Source organism: Pristiophorus japonicus, chromosome 8 (assembly GCF_044704955.1).
Source record: "Pristiophorus japonicus isolate sPriJap1 chromosome 8, sPriJap1.hap1, whole genome shotgun sequence".
Lineage (NCBI taxonomy): Eukaryota > Metazoa > Chordata > Chondrichthyes > Pristiophoridae > Pristiophorus > Pristiophorus japonicus.
Window position 1 is genome coordinate 106,539,206 of NC_091984.1, and position 18,160 is coordinate 106,557,365.

Below are 18,160 nucleotides of genomic sequence, written 5' to 3' on the forward strand. Positions count from 1 at the left end.
CAATACTAAAACAAAGATGACAGATACAGAAAATTCAGTGGATGTGGTTATGATGATGTTTTATGTGATTTCAAAAAGTAGTTGATAAGGTACCACATCAGAGACTTATGGTAAAGATAATGGCACGTGGAATTAAGAGGAATTTGGCTATATTGACAGAGATGCATGGAGGGCAGAAGGCAGATTTCTGATACTGGGAAGATTGCAAGCAGTGTTCTACAATGTGTGTTGAGGCCGATCTTAGTTACACTATTTGTAAATGATCTGGAATTGAGGGAACAATATCAAAATTTGCTGATGATACTGATTTAGGAGATGCAGCAAATTGTGGTAAGTATTATGTAAGAGTGCAGAGGACATAGATGGCTAGCAGGATGGGCAGAAAGGAGGAAGAAGCCTTTGAATGCATGAAAATGTAAAAATACAAGAATTAGAAAGGAAATAAATCTCAAATGAAAGGATTTTAAATGGTGTAGAGAAGCAGGAATACACAAGTCATTAAAAGATTCTAACCCACAGTTGAGGTATTGTGTACAGTTTTAGGAGCTGCATTATAAAAAGGATATAAAAACAACAGAAAAAGGTGAAACATTGATTAACTATATTACTGCCAGAGATAAGAAGTTACAGTTATGAAGAGACTCGAGATAAGTTAGGTTCCCCCCCCCCCCCCCCCATTAAGTTAGAGGTCTTTAGGATTAGTTAGGATTATGATAAGTAGTGATGGATTATTTCCATTGGTCGGTGGTGATAAGGGGCACAAATTTAATATCACAATAATAATGGAAAGGAAGATTTTTTATTTTTTTTCCCCCACACACAGATGGTTAGAATATGGAATTCTTGTGACAAACCAAATTTGAGGCAGCGTCCATAAATTTGTTTAAAATGTAATTTGATAGTTTCTGGAATATTCAAGGGATGGAGTGAGCAGGAGAGTGGAAACACCTCGTCACAGATTTGATAGGCTAAATGACCGTTCCTGTGCTTAGAATATTCTATCAAAGTTAGACCAGACAAGAAATGAGCGAGTTTCCTTGTACAATTCTTATAAACCCCTATATTAAAGTATAATACTCAGGTAGTCAAATATAATCCTTAAACTGCATGGTCAGATTTTATGTATAAAACTCAAGACAAAAGTGATATGAATAGAAGAAAAACAATGTGATGTGGAGAATACAGTTGAAAGGTTCCAGTGTTTTTTGTGATATCAAATGTTAACTGTGATCACACTTTGTTAAATATGTCAGTGCTGTTTGCCTTTTCCAGGTTTCTATTAACATATTAATCAGGTAGTACCGGTTATTTCACAGCAGGGGAATACAGAAAGTTTAAAAAGGTACAGATTTAGGAGGGTTTTTTTCTTGAAAATAAGTTTAAGATAAAAATTTTCAAAAGGAGTCTATTCATTGTCAGAAAAACAACAATTGAGTCAGTTCGTCAGACTAACCATTCTCCAATGATTTTATCACTACAAATTATCCAGACAAAAAAATTATTTTCCCACATCAATAAAACCATTAAAGACTGTTGATGCAATATTACTTGTCTCCATGGCCACTGGTTTATGGTGACTAAATAAAGTCAATTTCAGTTCATCATATGCAATTCTGGAATTTTAAACCGGTGTTTTGGGATCAGATTCCATAACTTGGTCCATTTAAATCTCAACACAGAAATGTGTGCTCAGCAGCACAGAAGTAAAATGGCCACTTGGCTTTGAATGATTGCAAAGGAAAGCTTGGCTTACAGCAACATATGGGATTTTCTTCATCTAATCCTTCACAAAGAAGCAGTTTATATTTTAAAAAAAAACAGATTTGGGACTAAATTATTAACTTTAGGTGAAGGGCAGATATAGGACATCAGTCATATGTGCACACTTAAAAATAAACATACTTAATCTTGTCAAACTTTTCTTCAATTTGATTCAAAATATCTTGTTTGTCAAAGAAACCCACAATTGCCAGTAAACCCCGTTAATTTATAAACCTTGGTTGCACATTGCATAGGTCTATTTCTGCCACCAAGCTCAAGCATGATCCTTTCAACTACTTATCTGTCTACATATATGCGTGATGCTTTGTATTCAACTATTGACATTTCAAAGATTGAGAGCGCCATTATTCTGTACACTCATTGCGATCCTATGAAATTACATAAAATTTCTCACTTTTCTTCATTTAATATTATAATGCCAACAATTTCCTTAATATCAACTCTCTAAGTTAATGAACACATTTTGGATGATTATCTCCAACTGGTTAAGTGCCCCCCAGATGCCAGCGTTTAGACTCTTCAACAAGTTTTGCACCTGCACATGAATGGATTGTTCTGCTGACTGACACTGCATCATACTTTGCTTGGATCAGAGGTGTTCTTGGGTTCATATCCATATAGAAATGTTGCAATTATCACCAGGATGGCCCCGAAGAAAAAGACACTAAAAAAGACAAACACAGATTTACAGATGAAGTTTTCCACCCAAAAAAGCTTTGACTTAAAATGAAGGAAAATTAATCTGACATCTTCTTTACTAATATAGGTTTAAATTCATTATGGGATTAGTGATTAGATGATACAAGATTGGGTTTTAAAAGTCCGATGAAACATACAAGGTTACAGTACAGGAGACCATTTGGCCCATTATCTCTATGCCAACTCTTTGCTAGAGCAAGCCAAAACTAATCCCACTACCTCAATCCCCATAATATCGCATCTTACTGTGCTTCAAATATTTATTCAAATTTTCCATTAAAAGGGGAAATGGTCTCTGCATCAACCATTCCCTGTGGCAAAACATTCCATGCGGCAAAACATTCCATGCACCCACAACCCTGTGTAAAGTAATCTGTCCCAATCTTTTCTCACTCTCAAGTGTTAATTTGGAATGATGATCCTTTTTTACTGACTCCCCAATCAGAGGAAATAGTCTTTCCCTGTTCACTAACAAAACTCTTCATAATTTTATAAATCCCTATTAAAAAAAACCCTGTTATCGTTCTCTGCTCCATTATCTCAAGTCTTCCTATTCCCATCCCGGTCATCATCCTAGTGAATTTATGCAGAACACTTTCTTTTGCTTTAATGTCCTTTTTTATAATGGGGGAGGGGCTAAAACGACAGTATTTTAACTGTGGCCCAATAAATGTTTTGTATAAATTACTTCTTTACTCTTATGCTCGGCCCCGATTTATAAAATCTAAAATTCTATTGGCTTTTTTTGGCTAAACCACCTACACTTGCACTTTCATGAAATTATGCATTTGAACGGCTAGGAGTCTCTGGTCATCCACACCCTTCAGTGTCTTTGCATTAAGTATACTCCTATGCCTTGTTTATTTTTCTCTCAAAATGTATTACCTCACATTTATCTATATTAAATTGCATCTGCCACATGCCTACCCATTAGATGATCAGAACACATAACAACACAACCTTTATGATTTGTTCTCTGTCTCACAAGCAATGTAATTCAATACCTTGGGGTCGAGTTTCTACAAGGTATAGCAGTGAAATCTGGGCAGAATCAGCAGAACCAGTGCAAAAGATTGGGATTTTTAAAAAAAACTTGAGTTTCACCCCAAACCACATGTTTTTTACACTGGTAAAATTGCAAGATTCCACCGATTGCGCTGGTCTGGGAAGGCTCATTTAAAAAGTTTTTTCCTCTCAAAACATATTTAATTTACTATGAAACTAACTAGTGTGCACCAATGAAAGTATTAAATGGTTCATTATAGTTTTTTTTTTAAGTCATTTTCAGTGATTTAAATTGGGTTACTCACAGGTAGAGGACTGGATTTACTGATTAAAATTGCTTATTTTTGTGATAAACCCATTTTCAGCTACATTAATAAAATTGCACCAGGTTACCATTCTTAAATACATCAAGGAATATTTTTTAATATAAAGTGAAAAAAAATAACCACATTCTATTACGCTGTTTAACTACGCTGGTTCATGGAAGATTTTACATTTGTGATTATGCAAATTAATTTTAGTGGAAACTTGAAGCCTAGCCTAGCCTAACCAATGCAATATCAAGCACATTTGGGGCATCCAAAGCGGAAACTCTACCCCCTTTTTCTTTACTGCAGTTGTATACTGGGTTGACTAGTTTGTAGATCTGTCCACCACAATTCCTAATTTTTTTTTGGTCAGTGCACTGTAGGACTGTTTTATTTAGCATGTATATTCTTTACTCCGATATTGATTATTTTTATACAATGAACTGCATCCGCCAGCTATCCAAAATATCTAAACCCTTGAGTGTGGCCGTATTGCATCTTGTTATTTGAAAACTTGAAGATTTTGCTTATGATAACATTGTCGAAGTGTGCAACCATATTTTTATTTAAAAAAAATTGTCATGTATTTAATAATAAATGCTATGCTGTTCATTAGTCCAGTTCTAGGTTTCGATACAGCTCTGATCTAAATCATCTCCCCATAGCATCTCATTTTCTCTCTGAACAAAAGGCACTGCATTTACAATAGACTCAATAATATAAACAAATATGATTAACAAAAAGGATCCCATAGATATTTTCTGGGAATTACACTGGTCAAAGTCAACATATTTAAGTTTGCGCAAGTATAATTATCAGACATTTAAATATAACATCATAGGACAATAATTCTGATCACTGTTCGAAGACCTCTGGAACCTGGTAAGTAACTTATGTTTGGAATAGGTTCTAAGCACTGAACGCCAGAAGGTTTTAAATCGGTTTGTGATTAGGGGGCACCTAGTATCTGCTCCTATCTCACACCAGCTGTATTAGACAAGAGTGCTTAGGATAAAGCTGCTTTCAGAACAGACATACAATAATAATTTTTACACCAGACTTTGGTGACATAACCTAGAACACTTTCAATAATATAACATTACATGTGGGAAAAGGCTTTAATAAATAAGACATGATTGGGACAATGAGGGTAACTTCAAATACCTGTTGTTGCAATACCCTTTAGAAACAACATGTCAGACTTATAAAAGTAAGTACTAAAATTTACAGAAACAAATAATGTTGTTGATACTGAATGGCCTTTTAAGACTCCCCAAAATAAAGAATTTAAAACCTGTAATGCAGAACATCATTTTCAACTTTACACGGGTGTTTGACAGGTTATTTTGTTTAAAACAAAAATAGAACAAAGTAAAAGGACAAAAACAGCACAAGGAATCAAGAAAACAAATCCTTCCTTGTTCTCAATACCTGGTAGGCACAAAATCTTGTAACCAAAAATAAGAGATCAATGTTGAAAGAATAATAGATAAAGATGTGGCGAATCCTTTCAAGATGTTGTCTGCATATTTGATGACCGCTGCTATTACTAGACCGCCAAGAGCCTGGTCAAAAAACAATAAAGCAGTATAAATATAAGGGTATTATGAATAAATAATTGTATATTTAGAGTTATAGTAATCCTTTTTAACCAAGTAACTTTATAAAAAAGATTACTATACCTCAATACAGTCTGACATCACGACCAAAATCAAAGAAAAACACTAAAGCACTGACTTCATAAGTTAGCAATTCATTTTTCTTTCAATTTAAAAATTATATGTAGTATTTTATCAGAACTCATCTATGAATTATGATCCTGAGCAGCCCGGACACCAGAGAACTGCTGGTTATGGGTACTGCTATATACTTCGCCACTGCGGCATTTTCCAGGGTTGCTCCAAGGGGAGTTCAAAATGTTGCTGCCACTGAAGTCAATGGAGCTTATCTGGGTCACACATTGCCTCGCCCTGCAATTGATGCCACTATAGCAGTTTAGGAGAAAAGACCCAAAACAGTAGATTCTTGAGGCGGCATATTTGATCATATTTTACAGTTGGTGACAACTATATTTACTTTTTTTTCCCCAGTGTTTGTGGGAAATACTTTGAGCACGGAGTACTTCCTATGACCTTTCCTTGTGTTTTAATGTAGGATGAAATTAATACCAAAGGGACGGCCTATGCATGACTCCAGTCCTACACCAATGTGGTCGACTCTTAACTGCCTTCTGAAGTAGCCTAGAAAGCCATTCAGTTCCATCAGGGCAATTGGGGATAGGCAATAAATGCTGGCTTTGCCAACGTGGCTCACATCCCGAGAACATTATGTTTAAAACCTTGTTCTCCTTTCACAGTTTAAGTTAAATACCTTGAGCAATGCTCCCGGTCAAACTTTTATTTTTTTAATTCTGACTTAATGATGAAGGGAAGGTCATTGATGAAGCTGCTGAAGATAGTTAGGCCTAGGACATTCCCCTGAGGAACTTCTGCAGCGATGATTGGCCTCCAACAATCACAGCCATTTTCCTTTGTGCTCGGTATGACTCCAGCCACTGGAGAGTTTTCCCCTTGATCCCCACGGACTTCAGTTTTACTAGGGTTACTGGTGCCACACTCAGTTGAATGCCACTTTGAGATCAAGAGCAGTCACTCTCACCGCACCTCAGGAATTCACCACGTGTCCGTGAGGTCTAAAACCGAGTGGTCCTGGCACAATCGAAACTGAGGGTCAGTGAGAAGGATAGGGCTCTTGAAAACACTTTTGAGTACTTTCCAGTACAGCGTTATTCCCCCAGATACCAATGGGGAGGTCCAAGGAGCCCCGGATATTGGGCCCAAGTTTCGGCCTCAGTTGCTCCTGATTTTTTGGAGCAACTGGTGTAGAACAGAGTATCTTAGAAATTCAAATTCTCGGCATTTAGTTTGCTCCAGTTCTAGTCAGTTAGAACAGTTTCACTTTGGAACAGAATTTTTTTTTCAAAAGGGGGCGTGTCCGGCCACTTATGCCTGTTTTCAAAGATTCGGCAGTGAAAACTTACTCCAAACTAACTTAGAATGGAGTAAGTGAAGATTTTTGTTCGCTCGAAAAAACCTTGTCTACACTTTAGAAAATCAGGCGTAGGTTACAAATCAGGCGTAGGGAATGGGGGGGGGGGTTTAAAGGGAAGTTTATAAACATTAAACAATTCAGTTTTACAAATAAAGAGCCATCATCAATAATAAATCAACCAATAAATCAATCAAAAAAAATTAAAAAGAAATAATTAAAAAAAAAAATATCAATAAAACAAAACATTTTCTACTTACCGACTGCAGCACCGGGAGCCCTCCAACAGCGTGCTGGGCTGCCCCCCCCCCCACCCCCAGTGTGTCTCTGTCAGTGTCTCTATCTCTCTGTCTGTCTGTCTGTGTGTGTCTCTCACTCTCTGTCTGTCAGTGTCTGTGTTTCTGACAGCGAGGGGAGGGGGGCAGGGGGAGGGGAGGGAGGGAGGGAGGGAAGGGGGAAAGAGGAGGAGAAGGGGGGGGAAGCTGAGGGGAGGGGCGGGGGGGGAAGGAGAGGGGCGGGGGGAGAAGGAGAGGGGCGGGGGGGGGAAGGAGAGGGGCGGGGGGGGAAGGAGAGGAGCGGGGGGGGAAGGAGAGGGGCGGGGGGGGAAGGAGAGGGGCGGGGGGGGAAGGAGAGGGGCGGGGGGGGAAGGAGAGGGGCGGGGGGGGAAGGAGAGGGGCGGGGGGGAAGGAGAGGGGCGGGGGGGAAGGAGAGGGGCGGGGGGGAAGGAGAGGGGCGGGGGGGAAGGAGAGGGGCGGGGGGGGGAAGGAGAGGGGCGGGGGTGGGGGGAAGGAGAGGGGCGGGGGGGGGGGGAAGGAGAGGGGCGGGGGGGGGAAGGAAAGGGGCGGGGATGGGGAAGGAGAGGGGCGGGGATGGGGAAGGAGAGGGGCGGGGATGGGGAAGGAGAGGGGCGGGGATGGGGAAGGAGAGGGGCGGGGATGGGGAAGGAGAGGGGCGGGGATGGGGAAGGAGAGGGGCGGGGATGGGGAAGGAGAGGGGCGGGGATGGGGAAGGAGAGGGGCGGGGATGGGGAAGGAGAGGGGCGGGGATGGGGAAGGAGAGGGGCGGGGGGGGAGGGGAAGGAGAGGGGCGGGGATGGGGAAGGAGAGGGGCGGGGGGGGGAAGGAGAGGGGCGGGGGGGGAAGGAGAGGGGCGGGGGGGGGAAGGAGAGGGGCGGGGGGGGGAAGGAGAGGGGCGGGGGGGGGAAGGAGAGGGGCGGGGGGGGGGAAGGAGAGGGGCGGGGGGGGGGAAGGAGAGGGGCGGGGGGGGGGAAGGAGAGGGGCGGGGGGGGGAAGGAGAGGGGCGGGGGGGGGAAGGAGAGGGGCGGGGGGGGAAGGAGAGGGGCGGGGGGGGGAAGGAGAGGGGCGGAGGGGGGGAAGGAGAGGGGCGGGGGGGGAAGGAGAGGGGCGGGGGGGGGAAGGAGAGGGGCGGGAAGGAGAGAGGCGGGGGGGAAGGAGGTGGGGCGGGGGGCGGGGGGGGGGAGGGTGAACGGACCGGGCCCGGCCCAAGACTTCGGGCAGGGCCCGTCCCCAGCACCAGATTTACAGGTAGGTGGCGTTGGGTCGGGTCGGGTCCGGGGTCGGGAGCGCAGGTCTGGTCGGGGGGAGCGCGGGTCGGGATCGGGAGCCCGGGTCGGGGTTGGAGGGGGAGGGAGTTCAGGTTGGGTCCGTCCGGGGGGAGGGTCGGGAGCGCGAGTCGGGTCGGGGGGATGGTGGGAGGGAGGTTGGTTCGGTTCGGGTTGGGGGGCGGGAGAGGGAGGTCAGGTCGCGTGGGGGGAGCGCGGGTCGGGTCCAGTCCGGGGGATCGGGTCCGGTCCGGGGGCGGCGGGGGAAGCGGGAGTCAGGTCGGTGTCGGGGTCGGGGGCGGGGGGGGGGGGGGAGAAGCGGGAGTCGAGTCGGGTCGGGAGGAAGCAGGAGCTGGACGTGGGAGGAGCCTTATGCACGCAGTCCCAGTGAGGCCATTCGGCCAGGGCTAGGGGCTGCGTGCTTGGTGCAGAGGTCCCGGCACTGTTTTCAGCCCCCTACAGCTCGTGCTGCGCCGTGCCCGGCTCAAGAGGACCAGCAGGGAGCCGGAGAATCTGGAAGTTTTTTTTAGGCGCACTTAGTGGCGCGAAAAACGGGCGTCCAGGTCGGGGCTGCGCCGTTCTCGGCATGGCCTGAAACTTGGGCCCATTGAACCTCATCATAATGAAGATGGAGCTGCAGGAGGAAGCTGCATCAGGCAAGTAGATCAGGGGCCTTGGGATTGCTGTCGGGGAAGGAGATTGTCGGCCTCGGGATTGCTGACCAAGTTTGGGCAGCAAAGTTGGAGGAGGGGCCTGGACATCGGTGATCTTAGCACCTGAAGCGGCGCCGACTGTGGGGATGACTTAACTTTAAAAAAAAAATAGGGCTGATTTTCCCTGAGGTAGCTGGCGTCTCAGGCATGGGTAAAGGACTCCGCTGGTTTGTCCTCATCCAATATGGTTGACTGCACACTTCCATGCTTCCTGCCCACCATTTTGGGGCCTTAGGAGGCCACTTAGCACCTGAAAAAACAGGTACTATGTGACCCAATTTAACCCCCAAGGAAGGAAAAACTTTTTTCACCAGTCAATGAACTGATAACTAAAGGGCATAAATTTCAGATCATAATCAACAGCATGAGGGGAGAAGTTAGGGAAGAAAATGTTTTTTTTTTTTTAAACACAAAGGGTTGTTGGGACAAGCAGAATCAGTGGTAGAAACATAATCCATAATAGCTTTTTTAAGTGGGTTAATATTTGAAGAAAAAATTAACAAGGGTACAAGGAAAGGGCATGGAAATGGAACTAAATGGACTGTTCCTACGGCGAGCAGCTAAAGGACTGATGGGCCAAAAAGCATCCTTCTATGCTGCAAAATTCTATGATTCTATGAATTGAAGGAGAGAATCTTATTCGCTGCATTACCACCTACAGGGGATGCAGTATCTTTCACTATCACTAGAGGTCATGTATGAGCTTGGCAAATAATGGCAATTCGATCAGATTACATATTAAAGAGAAGTTACTGAGGTAATACTTCAGGGCATTAAGCATCAAGAGGTGACAATCAGCTACCAACTACAAACACATTATATATTTTTCAACAAAATGAAGACAATAGAGTTATTTTAAATATAGAAAGAGAAAAATTAATTTAAAATAGAGCATAGATTAGGTTCAGACAAAATTCATCCTTATTAAGTTTTTACCACCCCTCTGTTATTTTCCCTCAACAGTCTCATGACTCACCCCATTACCTATATTTAAAATAAAATAGTCTGTGCCCTTTACTATTTCACAGCTAAATTTTCAGATTCCACAGATTCCAGTCAGCAATTCTTAACTAGTTCCTTGAAGAGATTATTCGATGCAAGTACTAGAACACTGGACAGAAGCAAAAACATTCTCATGTGACTTCCATTTCTGGCTGAATGGAACAAACTGAAAACCTACTCAAAAGGACAGCTACAAGATAAATTCAGATCAATACAAAGTTATTTCAACAATGTAAAAGTAATCCAAAACAACATTTAAAAGAAATCTCAACTTGGTGCTGCTCCCTGGATATTTTTCTTTCTTCATATCTACTGAAGACCTACTTCGGAATTTGGGGTATATTCCTCTTCAGCACTGGACTGTAAGCCCTTACTGCACAAGTGTCTTCATGGTTTTCCGTCCATTCATTTTAAACTGTGAGCAGCTTGTGCCCTGTTTTGCAGTAAGGGTTTTCGCCCCACCAAACTTTTACCCATACATTTCAATATTTACATCTGCTGTAAAATTAAATTCATACCTGCAGAACAACAACAATCCAAGTGAATTTGTTGTAACCCTGGAAGACTCCATGTTCTTTTATTCGCTGCCCATCATATACATATACACCCATCATTCCGAAAATGCTTCCAAACAAACCTATAGGAAACACAGAAAGCATATTAATATATTAATGCAGCATGATATTCCTTTTAGTTATTTCAGACCTCTAGTGTTTTCATTGCATCACATAATATGTAGAAGCATAGTTTCATTTTTCTTCTTGATTTTCCTGAATAATTTGAATCAATTCAGTTGCAATCATGATCATCCTTCTGACTTAGTTTTGAATGGAACACTTGGAAGGTCAAATTCAGCTGAATGATCACAAGTAATTTTTTTAATTAAAAGACGAAATGAATAAGAACATAAGAAATAGGAGCAGTAAGAGGCCATTCCACCATTCAATGAGATCATGGCTAATCTTCAACCTCAACTCCACTTGCTTGCACTATCCGCATATGCCTCGATTCCCTTCATATCCAAAAATCTATTGATCTCTGCCTTAAATATACTCAATGACCGAGCTTCCACAGCCCTCTGGGGTAGAGAATTCCAAAGATTCCCAACCCTCAGCGTGAAGCTTTTCCTCATCGCAGTCCTAAATGGCCAACCCCTTATTCTGAGACTGTGACCCCCTGGTTCTAGACTCCTCAGCCAGGGGAAACATCCTCCCTGCATCTACTCTGTCAAGCCCTGTAAGAATTCAGTATGTTGCAATGAGATCACCTCTCATTCTTCTGAGCTCCAGTGAATATAGGCCTAGTCTACTCAATCTCTCATAGAATAATCCGCCCATCTCAGGAATCAGTCTGTTGAACCTTCATTGCACTCCCTCAATGGCAAGTATATCCTTCCTTAGGTAAGGAGACCAAAACTGTACACAATACTCCAGGTGTGGTCTCACCAGGGCCCTATATAATTGCAGTAAGACATCTTTACTCTTATACTCAAATTCTCTTGTAATAATGACCAACATACCATTTGCTTTCTTAATTGCTCGCTTTACCTGCATGTTAACTTTAAGTGATTCGTGTACAAGGATACCCAGGTTCCTCTGAACACCAACATTTCCCAATCTCTCACCTTTTTAAAAAATACTCTACTTTTCTATTTTTCCTACCAAAGTGGATAACATCACATTTCACATTATATTCCATTTGTCATGTTCTTGCCCACTCACTTAGCCAGTCTATATCCCCTTGAAGCCTCTTGGCATCCTCCTCACAATTTACATTCCCACCTAGCTTTAGATATGTTACATTTGGTCCCCTCATCCAAATCTTTGATATATATATATTGTGAATAGCTGAGGCCCAAGCATCAATCCTTGTAGTACCCCATTAGCTACAGCCTATCAACCCGAAAATTACCTATTTATTCCTGCTCTCTGTTTTCTGTCCGTTAACCAATCTTCAATGCATGCTAGTATATTACTCCCAATTGCATGAGCCCTAATTTTGTTCAATAATCTCTTGTGTGGCATCTTATCGAATGCCTTCTGAAAATTCAAATACATCACATCCACTGGTTCACCCTTATCTAGTCTGCTAGTTACAACAGATTTGTCAAACATGATTTACCTTTCATAAATCCATGTTAACTCTGCCCAGTCCCATTATTCTTTTCTATGTGCCCTGTTACCACATCCTTAATAATAGATTCTAGCATTTTCCCTCCTACTGATGTCAGGCTAACTGGCCTGTAGTTCCCCGTTTTCTCTCTCCCTCCTTTCTTAAATAGCGGGGTTACATTTGCTACCTTCCAATCGGCCGGAACCGTTCTAGAATCTATGGAATTTTGGAAGATGACAGCCAATGCATCCACAATTTCTCTTGCCACCTCTTACCATCTGGCTTTTTAAAGCCTTTAAACCATTCTTGGCATTAGCTCATAACTTTCCTTCAATTACATACCCAATTTAAGTACAGATCTATCATTTCCTGAAGTTTATAAAAGGTAAAACCAAACAAAGCCTTTGATCTAAACATGAACATACAAGTACAATAAAAATGCTTATAGGCTATTAGATTTAGATATTATATTATCACTACCAACACCTTTCTTATTTATTCTATTACCTGTGTAGAAATCGCAGAACCTGACCAGATGATCTCAGAGCAGGTTGGGTGCATCTACTATTGTTGAAGCAAATTCTTGAAGCTCTGGAGCAAATTTTTATTTTATTGTTCTATTTTAGAAGACTCATGGCTCATTTCCATGACACATCCATCTTGAAAATAAATATGACCAAAACTGTGGTCATAGTTTACATTCCAAACATGTACAAGAGATTGAGAGAGAAGAGAAACAAATGAATGTTTCTTTTTTTTTTAAGTGGGTCAAATTAAATTGCCTCAGACTTATCCAAATATATGAACATGTTTAATGTATTATATTTTATGTTGAAGATTTAGAATTTAATTAAAATGCAAAAACTGATCTGAATTTTGGCTACTTTCATTTTGTTGTGCAATGCCATACAACCACTACTTTTATGCAAGTGGGAGTTTCAGTACTACTTGAGCTGCCATGATTTTTTTTTCTTTTAATCTGGCCCTATTTCCCTTTCTCAGACAGTCATTACAACTTCATTGTTCCCAGCAACTTCAGACATATCCACATAGAACGGTCTTCCTAATTGGTGGATGTGAGTGGGAGCGGCAGCAGCAGCAGAATGAGAGCACCGGAGAAGGCCCAGGACACAGCGCGGCCCTGAGCAGGAGCGGCGGCACCAGAGGCAGCAGCATAAAGGGAGCACTGGAGAAGGCTCAAGACACAGCGTGGACCTGAGTGGGAGTGGAGGCGACATAAAAAAACCAAAAAAAACAAGGAGTGACGTCACAGGACAGCAGGTAGGTAATTGGTTGGTGGGTATTACAGCACTTTTGCTCTCCAGGCTACGTAAGTGGATTAAATTAACTAGGAGAGTATTAACTACTATAACTTTATTGAACTAATAACAAACTAAATTAACTAACTAAAAATTAAATGTAAAGATAATCATTTGAATAAAAACTGTAACTAATTATATAAATAAAATAAGGTTAGATAGTGATGGCAGTGCAGGTGGTGTGTCGTAACTGCAGCATGATCATGGAGACCAATGAGATACCGAGCAACCGCATCTGCAATAAGTGCCTGCAGCTCGAGGAACTTCGGCTCAGAGTTGTTGAGCTGGAGTCCGAGCTGCAGCCATTGTGATGCATCAGGGAAGGGGAGAGTTACCTAGACACTGTTCCAGGAGGCAGTCACACCACTTGGGTTAAGCAGTTAAGAGTTTAAAGTTAGTCAATGATCAGGGACAGGAGGGTGTGACTGCAAGTCAGGAAGGTATGGGGACCCAGGATAAAGTGAAGGAGGAGCCTCAGCCCTTGACCTTGTCCAACAGGTACGAGGTACTTGCTGCCTGTATGGATGAGAACAAGGATGTAAGGAGGATGGGCCAACTGACCATAACACTGTGGTACAGGAGGCCATTCAAGCTGGGGGGGTGGGGGTGGAAAGAGTAAAAAGGAATGTGGTAATGGTAGGCGACAGTATAGTCAGGGTAAAGATACTGTTCTCTGCAGCTGCGACAGGGAGTACTGATGGTTAAGGATCGCCCCTCGCGGCTGGAGAAGAACTTGGAGTGGGAGGGGGAGGATCCAGTTGTCGTGGTCTAATTAGGAACTAACGGCATAGGAAGAAATAGGAATGAGGTTCTGCGGAGGGGGTTTGAGGAGCTAGGATCCAAATGAAAAAACAGAACCTCAAAGGTAATAATTGTTACCCAAGCCATGCGTAAATTGGCATAGGGCCAAATAGATTAGAGATTTGAATGCATAGCTCAAAGAGTGGTGTGTGTGTGTGTGTGGGGGGGGGGTGGGCGGTGGAAGGAGAAAGAGGTTTCAGTTCATGGGACACTGGCACCAGTTCTGGGGAAAGTGGGAGCTGTCCCAATGGGACGGGCTCCACTTAAACCGGGCTGGGACCAGTGTGCTGGTGAATCAAATAACTAGGGCAGCCGCGAGAGGATATCCTTAACCATCAGTACTCCCTGCAGAGAACAGGGAAAGTGCAGAGACTTTGAACAAATATTTTGTATCGGTCTTCACGGTAGAAGACACTAAAAATTTCCCAATAGTGGATAATCAAGGCGCTATGGGGAGGGAGGAACTAAAAACAATCACTATCACTAAAGTACTCGGTAAAATAACAGGACTAAGGGTAGACAAGTCCCCTGGACCTGATAGATTGCATCCTAGGGTCTTAAAAGAAGTGGCTGCAGAGATAGTGGATGCATTGGTTGTAATCTACCAAAATTCCCTGGATTCTGGAGAGGTCCCAGCGGATTGGAAAACCGCAAATGTAACACCCCTATTTAAAAAAGGAGGCAGACAGAAAGCAGGAAACTATAGACCAGTTAGCCTAACGTCTATACCACAAAGCTACTTGGGAAAACTAACTGTACCATTTACTTTCTTGTATACCTTTACAAGATCTATTTTAAAGGCTGAAAACCCGAAGTTTTTCCAGTTTTTCATCATAACTAGCTCTTCTGACACTGAAAAGCTCATATCCTGAACATAACTTTTGTGATTTGATTTCCAAAACTGGACACAGGACTCTGGCTGATCTGACTAGAACACTGCACAGTTTTAGCATAATAGTGCTGTAACCATTCTATGATTCTAACTTCCTGTGACTTGTATGTTACAGTTTTGGCAATGATTCTTGGTTTGTTGATTGCTGCTCTGCATTGACTGGTCATGAACAAAGAATCCATTCATTTATGTTGAAACTGATAATCTACTTGGATTATCACCAATTATGGAGGGCATGATGCTCATGTCTGCACTAAACCAATTGGAGGATGTTAACTATCTTATATAAATCTAGTTTTGGCTCCATTACCATCCATTTTCATCTTGTTTGACTGCTCCCTTACTGTTATTGGTACTGAGAGAATTTCTTAATTATGTTTCCTATCTACAGCTAATACTGGATAGGTTTGGATGGGGGTTAAATTATGCAAGCATTAAACGAAGTTAGATGTCAGGAGGTTTTTCTTTTCACAGTGAGTCCACCATCTTTGGAGCCAGTTGCTGGTTTGTGCAGATACCCCGAAATCAGGAGTCAAGGTACAAGTCAGGCGTGCGATGGAATACTCTCCACTTGCCTGGATGAGTGCAGCTCCAACAACACAAGAAGCTCAACACCATCCAGGACAAAGCAGCCCGCTTAAAACCCATCCACCACCTTCAACATTCACTCCCTTCACCACCTGTGCACCATGGCTGCAGTGTGTACCATCTAAAAGATGCACTGCAACAACATGCCACGGCTTCGTCGGCAGCACCTCCCAAACCTGCGACCTCTACCACCTAGAAGGACAAGGGCAGCAGGCGCATGGGAGCACCATCACCTGTAAGTTCCCCTCCAAACTACAGACCTTGGAAATATATTGCCATTCCTTCATTGTCGGTCAAAATCCTGGAACTCCCTCCCCAACAGCACTATGGCAGTACCTTCACCACAAGGACTGCAGCGCTTCAAGGCGGCGGCTCACCACAACCTTCTCAAGTGCAATTAGGGATGGGCAGTAAATGTTGGCCTTGCATTTTTTTTTGCTGCAAGCATTCAAAGGAAGTTGGACGAGTTCCCAACTGTGGCTGGTATCACAGTAAGCAAAGTTTAAGTGGGGTGTTGGGTGATGTGATTCCCAGTCACCTGAAACCTGTTTGATTGCTTTTGGGTTGGAGAGGAATGTCTTAGATTTTAATTGCTGAATTGGCCTAGCATCTTTTCTCTACTCGTTTGCCTCTCTTTTTAAAAAAGGAGGGAGAGAGAAAACAGGTAATTATAGATCGGTTAGCCTGACATCAGTAGTGGGGAAAATGTTGGAACCAATCATTAAGGATGAAATAGCAGCGCATTTGGAAAGCAGTGACAGGATCGGACCAAGTCAGCATGGATTTATGAAAGGGAAATCATGCTTGACGAATCTTCTGGAATTTTTTGAGGATGTAACTAGCAGAGTGGACAAGGGAGAACCAGTGGATGTGGTGTATTTGGACTTTCAAAAGGCTTTTGACAAGGTCCCGTACAAGAGATTGGTGTGCAAAATCAAAGCATAAGGTATTGGGGGTAATGTACTGACGTGGATAGGGAACTGGTTGGCAGACAGGAAGCAGAGAGTGGGGATAAACGGGTCATTTTCAGAATGGCAGGCAGTGACTATTGGGGTGCCGCAGGGCTCAGTGCTGGGATCCCAGCTATTTACTATATACATTAATGATTTAGATGAAGGAATTGAGTGTAATATCTCCAAGTTTGCAGATGACACTAAGCTGGGTGGCAGTGTGAACTGTGAGGAGGACGCTAAGAGGCTGCAGGGTGACTTGAGACAGGTTAGGTGAATGGGCAAATGCATGGCAGGTGCAGTATAATGTTGATAAATGTGAGGTTATCTACTTTGGTGGCAAAAACACGAAGGCAGCATATTATCTGAATGGCGGCAGATTAGGAAAAAGGGAGGTGCAACGAGACCTGGGTGTCATGGTACATCAGTCATTGAAAGTTGGCATGCAGGTACAGCAGGTGGTGAAGAAGGCAAATGTTATGTTGGCCTTCATAGCTAGGGGATTTGAGTATAGGAGCAAGGAGGTCTTACTGCAGTTGTACAGGGCCTTGGTGAGGCCTCACCTGGAATAGTGGTCAGCTTGATCTCCTAATCTGAGGAAGGACGTTCTTGCTATTGAGGGAGTGCAGCGAAGGTTCACCAGACTGATTCCTAGGATGGCAGGACTGACATATGAGGAGAGACTGGATCGACTGGGCCTGTATTCACTGGAGTTTAGAAGGATGAGAAGGGATCTCATAGAAACATATAAAATTCCGACGGGACTGGACAAGTTAGATGCAGGAAGAATGTTCCTGATGTTGGGGAAACATAGAAAATAGGTGCAGGAGTAGGCCATTCAGCCCTTCGAGCCTGCACCACTATTCAATAAGATCAGGGCTGATCATTCATCTCAGTACCTCTTTCCTGCTTTCTCTCCATACCCCTTGATCCCTTTAGCCGTAAGGGCCATATCTAACTCCCTCTTGAATATATCCATTGAACTGGCATCAACAACTCTCTGCGGTAGGGAATTCTACAGGTTAACAATGATCTGAGTGAAGAAGTTTCTCCTCATTTCAGTCCTAAATGGCTTACCCCTTATCCTTAGACCTATGTCCCCTGGTTCTGGACTTCCCCAACATCGGGAACATTCTACCTGCATCTAACCTGTCCAGTCCCGTCAGAATTTTATATGTTTCAATGAGATCCCCTCTCATCCGTCTAAACTCCAGTGAATACAGGCTCAGTCGATCCAGTCTCTCCTCATATGTCAGTCCTGCCATCCCGGGAATCAGTCTGGTGAACCTTCGCTGCACTCCCTCAATAGCAGAAACGTCCTTCCTCAGATTAGGAGATCAAAACTGAACACAATTTTCCAGGTGAGGCCTCACTAAGGCT

The 18,160-nt window shown here is 43.1% G+C and overlaps 1 protein-coding gene across 1 annotated transcript in view; it reads right to left on the minus strand.

Moving 5' to 3' along the window:
• Positions 1-689: 689 nt before the first annotated feature.
• LOC139268142 (UDP-N-acetylglucosamine transporter-like) overlaps positions 690-18,160 on the minus strand; it is a 69,359-nt gene continuing 51,888 nt past the window's right edge. The window contains exons 6-8 of the mRNA XM_070886177.1: positions 10,637-10,755; positions 5,226-5,359; positions 690-2,446 (exon numbers count right to left, since the gene is read on the minus strand). Coding sequence (XP_070742278.1) covers positions 2,356-2,446; positions 5,226-5,359; positions 10,637-10,755 — 344 coding nt within the window. The 3' untranslated portion in view covers positions 690-2,355. The remainder of the gene's footprint in view (positions 2,447-5,225; positions 5,360-10,636; positions 10,756-18,160) is intronic.